Consider the following 15760-nt stretch of genomic DNA (forward strand, 5'->3'; position numbering starts at 1 on the left):
GGTGGTGTACAGGGTAGAGGCCGAAGTTGTCCGAAAGGCCGAGCTCCCGGGACCTGAGGATGTGAAGTTCCTCCGCCCACCTGGGAGGAGTGGACAACTTCCTGGCCGCCGCTGCCGCTCGTCTCTCGATGGAGATGAAAACTAGAAAGAGAGAAAGGAGCTCCGAAGGCCAGTGCAGGGCCTTGGACAGACAGGCTGCTCCCCAGGTTCCCAACTCCATATGTCCATCTCTGCAGGGATTCACCCAGGCGTAGTGAGTCAGCCGGCCAACTGCTCACCCACCGAGCTCCTTGGCAGGTGGTGGTACGGAAGACCTAGGAATGGAAAGGAAAGGAGATTGGTGAATGTCCAGATGAGGGGCAGAGGGGGAATTGCCACCAGCGATAGAGAAATGATTCCCTGCAGTCGGGTGGGTCAGGCAGGCAGGCAGGCAGGCACACTGGGGCTAGGAAGGGGCCAGGGTAGCCAATCCAGCCATGTCCCAGGGCTGGCCCACCTGTCAGCTCCCAGACTGAGGAGCAAAATCCTAGGCACTCTGTTGAGGAGAGCCATCAGAAAATAAGGAAAAAAACAAAAACCCGAAGCGAGCTATCGTACGATGGAACCGCCTACCTGATAAGGTCTGGGATGGGTCACCTGGATCTCATGTCTCTTCTCTTCCTTCAGTCACTGGTGGAGGATGAAACACGCTGAAGAAAAGAGATGGGAATGAAATAGCACAGAAAGCAAGGACGCACACACACGGGAAAGGGCATAAAGGGCATAGACCTGAGACTGGGGTTTTAGGAGACAGAGCTGATTCAACCATTCTGGAGAGCCCTGTGGAGCTCGGCCCAACAGTCCGGTGGTCTCCGGCCCCGTGCCTCCCCTTCGACTCAGCAGTACCGCTTCCCTTCTGGGGCTGTATCCCAAAGACATCGTATAAAAGGGGAAAGCGCCCACGTGTACAGAATACATTTGTAACAGCAGGCTCTTTAGAGAGTCTACCTTCTGAAACCAACCCGAGAACTCTACAAACCCAGTTGCAAAACGCTCTTTGCGCAAATGAAGTCAAATCTCAAGATTGGAGAAAAAACATCAGTTGCTCCTCGGTAGGTCGAGCTACTAGGATAAAAATAACCATTCTACCTAAACTAATTCACTTCTTCAGTGTCATACCAATCGAAGCACCAAGGAATTATTTCACGGAGCTAGGGAAAAAACAAACAAACAAACAAGCAAGCAAGCAAACAAACCAGCAAACGAGCAAATGGACAGACAAACAAACAACCGTATCAAAATTCCTCTGGAAGAACAAAAGATATCCCCGGAATATCAGGGGAATTAATGAAGAGGAAGGCTAGGGAAGGTGACTTAGCCCTATCAGATCTCAAATTGTATTATACACCAGCCAGCGTGTCCAAACTGCTTGGTACCAGCTAAGAAACGGAGGGGTACACACGAGGGATAGGTTAGGTACTCGAGACGTGGTAGTCAACTAACGGAGCCGTCTACCGTTCGATGAACCCGAGGACCCCAGCTTCTGGGAGAACTTGCTGTTGGACGAAAATTGCTGGGAAAACTGGAAACCAGTGCAGAGGAACTGGGCGTAGGCTGATGCCTGACACCGTACACGAGGATAAAGTCCGAATGGATACGTGATCCGGGTGTAAAGGCGGATGCTATCGATGAATTCAGGGAGTGAGGAAGAGTGTAATTCTCAGCTTGACGGAGAATGGAGAAATTTTTGACCGAACGAGAGATAGAGAACCCTGGGAAGGGCAAAAGGGATCCTTCGGGTGACATTCCATTGAAAAGTTTTGGCACGAACCAAATCCCATGCGACCAAGATTAGGAGGCAAGTGGAAAAGTGGGAAAGAATTTTTGCTGCCAATGTCTGTGATGAAGGCCTCGTTTCTCAAATATGTAGAGGACCGAGTTGAACATATGAGAACGCGAGTCCTTCCCCAATGGATAAATGGCCAAAGGGTACCGATAATATCTAATGTATAAAATTTTGGAATAATCTCTTTGCTCTCTCTGAAGCAAACTCAGAGAATGCCTCTTCTCATGTCCACAAAAGCCAGCCAGGGCTGACTTCACGTTCCTTAAGAGACCTTTAACCTAAGACGCTATCTTGAATGATGGGACGTTTTCTGCATCTTCATATTCGTAGACGTACCCTACGCTATGGCATGTTAACGGTAAAGAAAATACGGACATCTTAGGTCGTCATTTCCATTGGAAACTTTGTCAAATTTTATCTTATTGTGTTGACAACCTATGCAATTGAGAAATTCTTTTCTAACGGTCTAGTGAATCACTTATGGAGATCACCCATCTGAAGGACATGGAACACTTCTTTGTCCTAAAACGGATTTAAGGCTGCCCAGTTCTTCGTATCGGTAGCCAGAACATTTTTCTGGCTCCATGATGCATTATGTTACCATTTTCCTTAATAGGGAATTGATCGCTTCATTAATTGGTTGATTGATTGATTGACTGATTGATTGATTGAATCATAAAATGTACGCATTAGCCTGTTGCTTTTACTTGAACCAAGTTTTCAGGTGAACCGTACGAACAGGCAATTTTCAGAGGAAGAGATCAAAGCTATCTCTAGTCATGTAAAAAAAGGCTCTCCATCGCTCTCGATCAGAGACGTGCGAATCCAGACGACTTCGGGGTACCGCATTGCACCTATCGGATTGGCAGAAGTGACGGAACGGTAAGGTGATACATGTTGGGGAAGATGTGAGAGAGCTGGAATGCTCATTAGTTACTGGTGGAGCTGGGAGCTGATCCAACCATTCCACAGGGTGATTTGGAACTGTGGCCAAAGGGCGACGGAAATGTGCATGCCCTTTGACCCAGCAATATTGCTTCCGGGAGTGTATCTCAAGGAGATCGTGATAATGGGAAAGGGTCCCGCACGTACGAAAATATTCATGGCCGGGGGGGGGGGGGGGGCTAGAGAGCCAAGATGGTGGAGTAGAAAGACGCACATACACATAGCTCGGAACCCACAGCCCATAGAACATCTGTAAAAAAGAACTCCCGGCGAATTCTGGAGCAGCAGAGGCCACAGAACAACAGAGTGGATGAGATTTCTGTTCCAGAGAGCCCTGAGAAATCAGCGAAAGGTGTGTCATGCCCCGGACCCAGAGCAGAGCCCAGCCCTCCCTTGGCCATGTGGCACCGAGGGGAGCAGATCCGAGTAGGTTTCGGGGACGGAATCTCCAGCAGCCACGCGGGTCCCTCCACCCGCAGGTGATGGGGGTCAGTGAGAGGGTCTCTTTGGTGGGTCGAGAGGGGAGTGGGGTGCCCCCGTAACTCAGGCCCCCTCGGGAGGCAGCAGCACAGGCGGGAGCAGACCTGGGCTCCCCAAGCAGGCAGGAGCCCAGATCCATTGTTGAAGGTCTCTGCATAAACCTCTGAGGGAACTGAGCCTGGTGAGGTGGCTCTGCCCCCAACTGAGCACTTGAACTTGATCTCACACTGAATGGCAGCCCTGCCCCCGCCGAAGCCCTGAGGCTGGGAAGCAGCATTTGAATCTCAGACGCCAAGTACTGGCTGGGAGGATGTGGAGGCGAAGTGGGTGTGAAGAGAATATTCAGAAGTCAAGTCACTGCCTGGGAAAATGCCCAGAAAAGGGAAAAGAAATAAGACTACAGAAGGTGACTTTCTTGGTGAACAGGCATTTCCTCCCTTCTTTTCCGATGAGGAAGAACAAGGCTTACCATCAGGGAAAGACACGGGAGTCAAGGCTTCCATACCCCAGGCCACTTGATGGGCTCAAGCCATGGAAGAGCTCAGAAAGAATTTTGAAAATCAAGTGAGAGAGGTGGAGCAAAAGCTGTGAAGAAAAATGAGAGACACGGAGGTAAAGCATGAACAGCAAGTCAGCATCCTGCTGAAGGAGACCCCAAAAAATGCTGAAGAAAATAACACCTTGAAAAATAGGCTAACTCAATTGGCAAAAGAGGTTCAAAAAGCCAACGAGGAGAAGAATGCTCTCAAAAGCAGAATTAGCCAAATGGAAAAGGAGGTTCAAATGCTCACTGAAGAAAATAGTTCTTTCAAAATTAGAATGGAACAGATGGAGGCTGATGACTTTACGAGAAACCGAGAAATCACCAAACAAAACCAAAAGAATGAAAAAATGGAAGATAATGTGAAATATCTCATGGGAAAAACAACTGACCTGGAAAATAGATCCAGGAGAGACAATTTAAAAATTATGGGCCTACCTGAAAGCCTTGATCAAAAATAGAGCCCAGACATCATCTTTCATGAAATGATCAAGGAAAATTGCCCTGAGATTCTAGAACCAGGGGGCAAAATAAATATTGAAAGAATCCACCAATCCCTTCCTGAAAGAGATCCAAAAAGAGACACTCCTAGGAACATTGTGGCCAAATTCTGGAGTTCCCTGATCAAGGAGAAAATATTGCAAGCAGCTAGAAAGAAACAATTGAAGTATTGTGGAAATACAATCAGGATAACGCAAGATCTAGCAGCTTCTACATTAAGGGATCGAAGGGCATGGAATAGGATATTCCAGAATTCAAAGGAACTAGGACTAAATCCAAGAATCACCTACCCAGCAAAACTGAGTAGAATACTTCAGGGGGAAAATTGGTCTTTCAATGAAATAGAGGACTTTCAAGTATTCTTGATGAAAAGACCAGAGCTGAAAAGAAAATTTGACTTTCAAACACCAGAATGAAGAGAAGCATGAAAAGGTGAACAGCAAAGAGAAGTCATAAGGGACTTACTAAAGTTGAACTGTTTACATTCCTACATGGAAAGACAATATTTGTAACTCTTGAAACTTTTCAGTATCTGGGTACTGGGTGGGATGACACACACACACATGCACACGCACACGCACACACACATAGGGACAGAGTGCACAGAGGGAATTGAAGAGGATGGGATCGTATCTTAAAAAAATGAAATCAAACAGTGAGAGAGAAATATATTGGGAGGAAAAAGGGAGAAATGGAATGGGGCAAATGATCTCTCATAAAAGAGGCAAGCAAAGGACTTGTTAGTGGAGGGGAAAAGAGGGGAGGTGAGAGAAAAACATGAAGTTTGCTCTCATCACATTCCACTAAAGGAAGGAATGAAATGCACACGCATTTTGGTATGAAAACCTATCTCACAATACAGGAAAGTGGGGGAGAAGGGGATAAGCAGGGTGTGGGGGAGAATGGAAGGGAGGGTATGGGGAGGAGGGAGCAATTTGAGGTCGACACTCATGGGAAGGGACAGGATCAAAAGAGAGAATAGAAGTAATGGGGGACAGGATAGGATGCAGGGAAATAGAGTTAGTCTTACACAACACGACTATTATGGAAGTCATTTGCAAAACTACACAGATTTGGTCTGTATGGAATTCCTTGCCTTCCAAAGGGAAGGGGTGGGGAGGGAGGGAGGAAGAGAAGTTGCAACTCAGAATTTGAGGAACAACTGTCAAGTACTGTTCTTGCCACTAGGAAAGAAGAAATACAGGTAAAGGGGTATAGAAAGTTATCTGGCCCTATAGGACAAAAGAGAAGATGGAGACAAGGGCAGAGAGGGATGACAGAAGAGAGAGCAGATTGGTGATAGGGGCAGTTAGAATGTTCGGTGTTTTGGGGTGGGGGGAGGGGACAAAAGGGGAGAAAATTTGGATCCCAAAATTTTGTGAAAATGAATGTTAAAAGTTAAATGAATAAATTAATTTAAAAAATAAAACAAAAAAAATATTCATGGCAGCTCCCTTCTGGACTTTGCTCTCATGTACGGCGTCAGGCATCACATTGCTCCGTGCCTTGTTTCCATCACACCGTCATCTGGTTTTCCCGGCAATTTTTGTTGGAACGATGAGTTCTTATCCCAGAAGCTGGGATCCCCCGGTTGATCGAACGGTGGACAGCTCTACTCACGTCGAGTGCTGTGCGTGTGTCTCGAGTATCTAACCTATCCCACGGGTCTACCCTTCCGTCTCTTAGCCAGGACCAAGCGGTTTTGATAATTGCTGCTTTACAATGCAATTTCGGATCTGGTAGGGTTGGGCCACCTTCCTTAGCATATTTTTTCGTTAGTCCCCTTGATATTCTGGATCTTTTGTTCTTCCAGATGAATTTCGATATTACTCTTTCCAGCCCTAGAAAATAATTATCTGAGAGCTTGATTGGTATGGGACTAAATAAGTAAACTAACTTAGGTAGAATGGTCGCGTTTATCCTATTGGCTCGGCCTGCCCAAGAGCAACTGATGTTTTCCCACTTACTTAGACCTGACTTTATCTCTGCGAAAAGTATGTTGCGATTCCGTTCATGTTGTCCCTAGATTTGTTCTGGCAGGTAGACTCCCTGGTGATGGGAGGAAGGGTTGAGGAAGGGTCTTGAGGAGAATCAACAAACATCAGACTGGGGGCGCCTAGGTGGGAAGCAGGTAGGGCAATCAAGGGATAACAGACAATGATCACAGATTTGCATATGAAAGGCCAGATTCTGGGAGGAGAAGCAAAGAGAGCTCCATTTGAGTAGGAAAAGCCAGGTGAAGTGAGGCAATTCCAGGGGAGCTCAAGGAAGTTCCCAGAGTCTGAACCCCATCACTCCCTCCCCAAGATGGCATGCAATTCTGTGTGGGATCCACATGTACTTTCCTATTGAATACGTTTTCACTAGAGTCATGCCGTGTAGACGAAGTGAAATAAATGGAAGAAATCATAGAACAGATCAAAACATGATACACAAATGCACAACACACAAACATGATCTGCTACATTCTGCGGATGAATTCCATAGTTCTTTCTCCGAGTGTGGAAGGCATTTTGCCTTAGAAAACCATTGGGATTTTTTTCTTTTTCAGTTCTTGCGTTATTACGAAGTTCCAAGTCTACTAGAAAAAACTCACACACTGTGGTCGTTGCTGTGCACAGCACACTATTTTCTTTGCCGTTGCTGTTGCTGCTACTGCTGCTGTTTTCCTTTTCAGGGGGTCTCCCATTCGTGCTAATTCTTTTTACGACATGACTGATGCCAAAATATATTTCATAAGAATGTATACGTATACAAAATATTAAGACACCGTAGAAGTCCCATTCTTCAAGATAGTGTCTCGGTTTACGAGTGGCCTCCTCAAAAACACTCAGTCAACCCCACCTGGCTTTGTTGACCTAGGAAGCGGGGTGGGGGTGGGTGGGGGGGGAGGGGTATGGAGGGAGGGAGTTGTTATTCCCTGAATTGACTCAGAGAATGAGGAAACTGTGAGGTCTAGGCTCTTGTTCGGGTTGGCTAATTTCAGGCTCTGGCCCTTGTGAAGTTTCTATTGAATTGATATGAAACGATGATGATGCTAGGTCGAGATTCTCCTGCTCTTTTTGCAGCTACCAAAATTCAGGTGAAGAGGGTGAAGAAAGTGGACATGGCTCCGGGAGCAGGGTCTGAGGCCAGATTGGCACCCAGGCTGAGTCTCCTGGACTCCAGGCCCAGCATTCCCTGTGCACTCCTTCCACCTAGCTGTTCCGGCGGAGCATTACCCAGATGACTTTTTCTTCTAGAAGGCCTAAGAGGGGGAAGGTTTCTGAAAGTGCCTTGGGGGCTTGAGAGCTGCTTGTTGTCAGGGAAAGCCACACATGGACCGTGGCTGTGATGCGGTTTAAGGGGTACAGGGACCCCTCAAAGACTGAAGTACGCGGTGGGCGGGGGAGGGGGGAGGGAGGAGGGAGGTGGTCTGCAATGAATCCACCGGTCACTAGTTCTGCTTCTTCTTCTTCTTCTTTCTTCTTCTTCTTCTTCTTCTTCTTCTTCTTCTTCTTCTTCTTCTTCTTCTTCTTCTTCTTCTTCTTCTTCTTCTTCTTCTGACTTTTCACATTTTATTTACATTTCAAAACGAACTCTCAGCGCGCCTATCCGTCCACCCACTTGCTTTAGTTTTTCACCTGCCAATGAAACTCGTGGCTTGTCAGAAGAGAGACCATAAACCACCGGCATCTAAATGTCTGTTACGTGTACCACATGGGAGCTGCTTTAAACAGAAATCCATCTCCCTCCCTTTTGATATTCCTCCCCCTCCACCCCACCCCCCATTTATAAACGGGTGACAGCGTTTATCGTACCTGCTGCTTCAAACGGTTTAAATTGGGGGCTCTTTCGCTAAGTGAGATGGATCGAGCTTGCCATTGATCATTTTCCGTCTTGGGAAATTAGACTTCTGAAACACACGTTACTCCACAGCCATCCGACGCTTCTTGTCATGCTCTCGTCTTGTAAAACCCGACTTGCCTTTGGAGTGCCTCCAGTTTTGTGCTTGGATGAAAGTGCCTTGATGAGGTGGGGGGGGGGGGAGGCGGAGGGAATCCTGCTGCATTTTTCTTCCCATTGGGCCTGAAAACGTAACAGGTGTAGACGTATTAAATGTATTCTTAACAAATGTTCCCGTTACGCGTACCGTCTGGAATTCTTTCAACGCGTGGGTTTTGCCTTGTGAGAAGGCATCCGGACGTGAATGTGAGTGGAAGGTTGTGGGTTTGGTTAGGTTTGAGATTTCTTCCAAGGAATTGCCCTACCGTAGGTTTGTCCTCCTGGAGGTTGTGGAAGCTTTCTCCTTTCTTTGGACATCCTTACCTGCCTGACCTCTTGAAGGAGGACTTGAATGCTCTAACCATTCTGCCATTTTGCTAACACCGTGGTGGTTACACCTACCGTTCCGCTGGAATGATTCGTCTCGTTCCGATTCATTTTTGCCACCGACCTAAGTGTTGGAGGTCCTTCTGGGTATTTCCATCCTCACTCTGCTTTCGGACCGTATCTTCCCTTTTCCTAGTTTGTCTGCAGAGACCGCAGTCTTCTCCTGCTGCCCAGGCCTCCTGCCTCAAGCGGTCTTGTTGTTGTTGTTGTTGTTGTTGTTGCTGCTGCTGCTGCTGCTGTCATCTTTAAGCTTTTACAAAACGTTTGATTATGGATGATGTATTAAAGCTCCAGCGTTCCGGTTGTTTCCGAGGGTAACGGCAACCAGGTTACCCTGGCAAAGCAGGGAATGAATAAAGGCGTTGTCTTTTGTTCTCTGAAGTTTTCTCCTGGTGGCATGGGTGAACCCGTATTAGCTGACTGACACGTCCTGCCCCCGTTCCTGTACCTTTTCCTTATAACTGAGAACATGGTCTGCAAACCAGAGAAATGTATCTGGTTGCTTTTAGTTTTTATCCTTTCGACTCTGTGATAAGTCGGACTTGATGGAAGAAGGAAAAAAGTGAATACCAACTTAGTTGGAACTCAGCTCTTCTCTCTGGGAAGAGGGAGGAGCGCTTCCGGGAAGTTGGGTGACACTCAGACAGGGCTTATCCGAAGAAAGGGGTGGGGGTGGATACTCGGATCCGTGGCCAAAGGATTGTAGATCATCCGCTCCCCCCTCTCTCCCCACGGATCATCCTGGACCACGGAACCGATGGGATGGGGTTGGGGGTGTGGGGACTGGGGAGAGGCTCTGGCCGAGGCGAGTTGGCGGGCTCTCTGCGAGTGAGAGTGGTCAAGAGCGTGCAGGTGGAAATGGGTGGATGCGCATTTAGGGGGAGGGTGAATTTCCAGGCTACGGCCGGTGGCTCGGGCCGTGAAGACGTTGGCTTTGGGAAGGAGAGGCCGGATTTCGGACTTTGTCTCCGATGGAGCCTTTGAAGGAAGCGATCTTGCAGCGCCCCCTGGTGGGGCACCCTCGGTCGCGGGTATGGGCGACGGGTTTGGGGGAGGAGCGCCTGAAAGAGGTGGCTCCGTGTTTTCCCGGGGGGGCTTCCGCTGAGAGTCTGGATGGTCAATGACATTGAGCTCACCTATCCTGTAGGAGTTCCTCTTCCGGCCGGGCAGCGCTGATTTTGGGACTCCTCAGGGTGACGTGGCAGGTTTTTAGTTTCGTTTCGAGAGGGCTGTTCGTGCGGGCAGATTACGGAGGAACTGCGCTCTGGTGCTCTTTTCATGAGAAAAAGCAGGACCTGGAGGAGATACTGTAGGCTGCTGGAGGCTGCCCGGAGAGCCCTGCCTTCTCGAGCTCGTGGGACGGTATTTCTTCTGTAGCTGCTCTTCTTCACCCGGGCGGGCCCCTGTCTTGGTTTCCCAGCGTGAGCGGGTTCCGTTCGGCTGCGATGTCTCCAGGCTTCCTCCCGATCGAGGTGTTCGGTTGGCTGATGCGCCTCTTGATCTTGAGGCAGCTGTCTTCTCTCTCTCTCTCTCTGATCGATGTGGTGACTGTGGTCCCGCGTGGGAGGGCCGTCGGGCGGGTGATGAAGACCTCGGCTGTCGCTCGAGCCTGCTCCTGGCTCCTCCTCCATCCTGGCTGTGGGGGCGGAGTGGCGGTTCCTGCCCGAGGTGAGCGGACCGGGCCCTGCTCCTAGGGCAGTCCCTTTGGCGGTGGCAACCTCGGGGAACAGTGTGGGGGGCGTGGTGGAAGCTTGTGCGTGCCGGGGCCCCCCCCACCCCCATCGCGTGATGCGGCCGGCCCGGGCTTCCCATCCCCTCCCCGCTCCCTGCCACCTCCTTCCCGCGATTTTTTACCTCCCCGTGGTCGGGCTTGCCGGAGGAACACTTTGGAAAAGTGTCCGTTGTCGATGGGCGGTCGGCTCCCAGGCGCTCCGCTCCTTTTCGGGGCGGGGGGTCGAGGGCCGCGTTCCGCGTGAACCTCGATGTGTTGGGAAAGTGAGAGGGTGAACGCCCTCCAACGCCTGTTTCGGGGCGTGCGCAGTCGCTCCGAGTTCCCGCTGGGTCGCTTCCCCCTTGCCACGTCCGTGTGGGTCGGGTCCGTGCCAACCCCCAGTTCTTCTTTCTCGGATTCTCTGGTCTCCCGCGGGGGCTTTTCCATAAGGTTGCGTCACCGCCAGCCATCGAGTTGCAGTCGCGTGGCGGCGGTACGTCGGAGGGCTTTTGTTGTCTCTATTTCCGTCCGCCGGTTCTGTCTTCCCTGCGGGTCGTGCCGCCCGCCTCCGCCTTTGCCCGTCGTGCAGCCACCGGGCTCCTGCTGGGGAACAGACGAGTTAAGGAGAGGACGTCCGTTGCGTTCGGTCGGGCTGCTTGCCCCCACCCCCACGCGGTGGGTCTCGCTTTGGGGTCCCGTGTCGGTCCTCGACGGTGGCGTGTTGTCCGCCTTCTCTCTCTCGCCTGCAACCCTCCCCGTGGTTCGCGTTCTCGGCCCTCTCTCGCCTCCCTTGGGGCCAGAGCTCGGGGCGTTCCTGGTTCCGTCTGCCCTCGGAGCTTTCTTGATTTTTCTCTAGCAAACTCTGGACATTTCTCTTCCCCAACCCCCTCCGAGGAGGGAGGGGGGCGGGGTCGGAAAGCAATAAGTACACATTGTCGTGAAGGTCAGGGTGTTGCCAGGCTTCCTGGGCTCCCTTATAACAAGGGGGAAGGCAGAGGGCAGAGGACTCTTGCCCATGTCCTCCTTTAAGTCCTCGGAAGAGTGGCCTTCTCAATTGCTAGAGTCTCCCCTCCGTTCCCGTCAATCCTGGGGGGCCTGTTGTGCTCAGGTTGCCTGCCTCAGTGACTCCATCCTTAAAAAGGGGACAGGTAGATACCTCTAAGGCAAAGAAGGGAAGCGGTGTAGGAGGCACAAATTGGGGACAAGGCCTGCAAGGAAGTTCAGACAGCCAGCAGGGTTCTCCTGACTCTTTCCTCCTCATAACCTTTCACTGAACTACCCTGCCCGCTATTAGACGTTGGATGCTGGTGACCTGCCTGACACAGATGGGTCATCAGTTTGGTAAAGAGATTTTTAGGTTCTGTGTTAAGAGCCGAGTTCATGTAGAAAGGCCCACAGATATTGAAAGAATCCACCGATCACTTTCTGAAAGAGACCCCAAAAGGAAAACTCCTAGGAATATTGTTGCCAAATTCCAGATCTCCCAGGTCAAGGACAAAAAAATTGCAAACAGCCAGAAAGAAACAATATGAGTATTATGGAAATACAGTCAGGATAACACAAGATCTAGCAGCTTCAATTAAGGGATTGAAGGGCTTGGATTATGATATTCCAGAGGTCAAAGGAGCTAGGATTAAAATCAAGAATCACCCCCTCAGCAAAACTGAGTATTATATTTTAGGGGGAAAATAGCTATTCAATGAAAGAGGACTTTCAAGCATTCTTGATGAGAAGACCAGAGCTGAATAGAAAATTTGACTTTCAAACACAAGAATTAAGAGAAGCATGATAAGGTCAACGGGGAGAGAAATCATAAGGGACTTACTAAAGTTGAACTATTTACATTCCTCCATGGAGAGATAATATTTGTAACTCTTGAGACTTTTTTCAGTGTTGGGGTAGTTCGAGGGATTATGCACGTAAAGACAGAGGGTACAGGGTGAGTTGAAGGTGAAGGGATGAACTCTAAAAAATTTAAGGGGTGAGAGGAATATATTGGGAGGAGAAAGGAAGAAATAGAATGGGTAAATAATCTCTTACATAAAAGAGGCAAGGAAAAGCTTTTTCAATGGAGGGGAAGAAGGGGGACGTGAGAGGGAAAGAGTGAACCTTACTCATGACATTGGGCTTAAGGTGATAATAAGCACACTCAATTTGCTCTGAAAATCTATCTTACTGCAGAAAATTAGGGGATAAGGGGAGGAGGGAGGAGGGGGTGGGGGATGATAGAAGAAAGGGCAAATTGGAGGAGGGGTAATTAGAACAAACACTTTTGAAGAGGAATAGAGTCCAAAGAGAGTATAGAATAGATGGGGGACAGGATAGCATGAAGGGAAATATAGTTAGTCTTTTGCAACTTGACTATTAGGGAAGTGTTTTGCATAACTACACATGTATAACCTGTATTGTATTTCTTGTCTTCTCAGGGGAGGTGGTTGGGGAGGGAGGAAGGGAGAGGAGTTGGAACACTAAGTTTTAAAAATGAATGTTAAAAGTTGTTTTGCATGTAACTAGGAAATGAGACCTACAGGCAATGGGGTATAGAAATCTATCTAGTCTTGCGGGAAAATAGAGGGGAAGGAGATGACAGAAGGGAGAGGTGTGATAGAAGGAAAGGAGACTGGGGTAAAGGGCAATTGGAATGCACGATCTTCTTGGTGTGATCAAAGGGGGAGAGATGGGGAGAAAAGTGGGAACTCAAAATCTTGTGAAAGTGAATGCTGAAAACTAAAAATAAATTAACAACAAAAGAAAACAAGCCAGATTTAAATAGTTCCCTGCCCTCTCCTCTTAGGTCTTCCTTGCCATGGACTGGCAGGAAGCTCTGGTTGGCTGGGTGAGCTGGGCACCTGCTCCGCCATTGGAGCTGTTAGCCACACCTGGGCCCTTTTGACCCTTGTGACATGGTGGTAGAGGATGGGGAGGCCCAGAAGGACTGTTGCCATCACCTCGGTCAGCAGCTCTCCTCTCTTTCTTGGCTCTTAGAGCCAAGGAGTCATCAGACACTGACTGGGGAGGGTGATCGGTCCTCAAGAGTGGACCACGTCCAGTTTGTGATGCCTTCCCCACTGTACTTGAGAGCCACTGACTTAGGCCAACACCTGTGTTTTGCAGGGAGTGGGGGGGAGAGATAAGGCCTGGAGACAGGCGGGGCTTGGCTAGGCCTCCCCTACCAGTACATAACAGTCCTGGAGCTTGAACGTAATTTCTTTGACTTCCAAACTAGGGCTATTTCCACAAGACCAAAAGAAAAGAAAGATTAGCGGGGAGAGTGGAAGGTGAAGCTGGAGGGGAACCGCTCCCCCTGCCATGCCAGGCCCTAGTAGGGGACTTCTTGGGAAAAGAAGCGAGTGGTTCCCATCTGAGTTAGGATTGTAATTAATAAATGATTTCTGTCACACTCTCAATATTTTCTATACATTCTCTCATTTGTCCCTTCCAGTACCACCTTCTGTAGGCACTAAAGGAGTTATTATCTCCATTTTACAGATGGGGAGATTGAGGATCAGAGGGGATAGAGTAACTATCAAACGTTGTTGTCAAATGGAGGATTTGAACCCCAGTCTTTTGTGACTCCAGTCTAGTACCCTTCCAGGACACGTTGCTGTTCTCTGACTTCCTGTTCTGTCCTTGATTTCTCTTTTCAGACTACAGGTGCGTGGAGAGAGTCCTCGATGTAAAAGCTCCCAGGAGAGCCAGGTGAGGTGCCCATGCCCTTGTCTGGGAGCCGGGTCCCTGTGCTCAGGGTTCGGTGGAGACAGGCATCCCTCCTCCCTGTAATGGCCTGGGGCTGGGGATAAAAAGGCATCATCACAAAGATTTCCAGTCCCTTCAAGGAGGAGCAGAACTCCCTGACACTGGCTTGCACTGCTGCATGTTCATGGCCTCTCCAGGCCATGGCTGGACCATGCCGCAGCCCACAGCTCCCAAGGGCCAGAGGCCAAGAGCAGATGCTTGGGGCCATATGGGGCTCAGGTCAGCCTTGGACAGTAGCTGCTGCACGCAGCCTGGTCGCTGTCATCCACACCTAGGCCTCCCTGGGTTATGACCCTTTCATGGCCCTGACTGCCCTGTGGATGCTTAGTTGGCAATGCTGAAGTTCCCCATTGAGGAGAGTAGAACAAGGGGTTGGGGACATGGGAGACCCTGTGAAGACCTGCGTCTCCTCTGGAGCCAAGGGGGAAGGGGAGTGAGCGGCTTCTCATGCTTACTAACCCTGGTGCTTGAACGCCAGTGGAGCCCCCTGGAGAGCACAGCTTCTCTCCATCACTGAAGTTCCCCCATTCCCCATGGGTGAGGCAACCATTGCTAGGAACTTGGCCTGATCATTGCCAGGAGGATGCCATCATGGCCCATGTTATCATGTCCTTCAGGGGCACCAGGGGAGGTAGCCTGGAGATCCCTCCCGTAGCAAAGTCCTTCTCCAGCCCCAAGCCTGAACCCCAGATTTGTTGGAGGTCAGAGAGGGGAAGAGTCTTGCAGGCTCATGCAAAGGGCCCTGGCACCAGGATCAGAGCTGGCCTTGGGGGTGGTGTTGGTGGCTCTGCTTTTGACCTGACCTGAGTCACATGGCTTCTCTGGGCCTCAGTTTCCTCATCTGTAAAAGGCAAGAGTTGGACTTGTGGCCTTTGGCTCAAAGGCCGTGATCCTCTGAACCCCTTCATTTTACAAGAAGGAAACTGAGGCTCAAGGAGAGTAAGGCCTGTGGCTGGTTTGTGGGAGTGTCCACCCAGCACGGGAGTCCACCAGCCTGCCCCTGAGAGGGTAATGACTGTTGGTGGCTCTGTGTACTGGTGGGCAGATCTGCCCTTCTAGGGAGGCATTGATCCTTCCCCAGTGGGTAGTACTGCCCCTCTGTGCACAGCTCCCTCCCCTCCCCATTATTGTGGCCTCTTCATTGGTCTCTGCCTTCCTTGGAGCCATCAGATCTGACCATCAGATCTCTGCTTCCAAGGCCCCCTACTGCCAGCATCAAATAAAAACTCCAGTTTGTCCTTTAAAGCATGGTACCATCTGGCTTTGTGCCCTCTTTGCAGGCTTTCTGCTCCTTCCTCCCTGATCCAGCTCAGCCAGCTGCCTCACCATTCCCCTCTAAACAGTGTTGTATCATCCATCCCCATGCCTTTGCACAAGAATCCCTCCCCTGCCCCGTGCCCCTGCCAGTATAGGTGAACAGGTGGGTTGCTCGGCCTGGGCCAGGAGAAGGGAGCTTCCTGGTGAGGAGGAGGCATGGCGTCCCTGGAGCTCGCTCTTCCTGGTGTTTGAGGCCTGGGCAGTTCTTCAATCTTTCCCTGCTTCCTTTCAGCTCTGAAGAGGAGGAAGAGATGGAACATGCCAGAGAAAACCAGCAGGAGGTGGTAGGGCACCGGGGATGGGAGCCTGAGCC

The 15760-nt window shown here is 50.0% G+C and overlaps 1 protein-coding gene and 1 long non-coding RNA gene across 4 annotated transcripts in view; one reads left to right on the forward strand and one right to left on the reverse strand.

Annotated features, from left to right (window-relative positions):
* Positions 1-222: 222 nt before the first annotated feature.
* On the reverse strand, positions 223-10645 carry LOC140516010 (uncharacterized). The gene is made up of 3 exons (XR_011971238.1): positions 10518-10645; positions 613-689; positions 223-314 (listed from the first exon to the last, which is right to left on the reverse strand). It is a non-coding gene; the product is annotated as an uncharacterized lncRNA (long non-coding RNA).
* The window catches only part of LOC140516008 (uncharacterized), a 41842-nt gene continuing 35925 nt past the window's right edge, over positions 9844-15760 (forward strand). The window contains exons 1-3 of one of the 3 annotated variants that reach the window (XM_072626917.1): positions 9844-10331; positions 14022-14073; positions 15680-15731. In XM_072626917.1, coding sequence (XP_072483018.1) covers positions 10109-10331; positions 14022-14073; positions 15680-15731 — 327 coding nt within the window. In that variant the 5' untranslated portion in view covers positions 9844-10108. The remainder of the gene's footprint in view (positions 10332-14021; positions 14074-15679; positions 15732-15760) is intronic. The other 2 variants (XM_072626915.1, XM_072626916.1) reach the window with 2 other exon arrangements.

The sequence above is a fragment of the Notamacropus eugenii genome, chromosome X (genome assembly GCF_028372415.1).
Source record: "Notamacropus eugenii isolate mMacEug1 chromosome X, mMacEug1.pri_v2, whole genome shotgun sequence".
Classification (NCBI taxonomy): Eukaryota; Metazoa; Chordata; class Mammalia; order Diprotodontia; family Macropodidae; genus Notamacropus; species Notamacropus eugenii.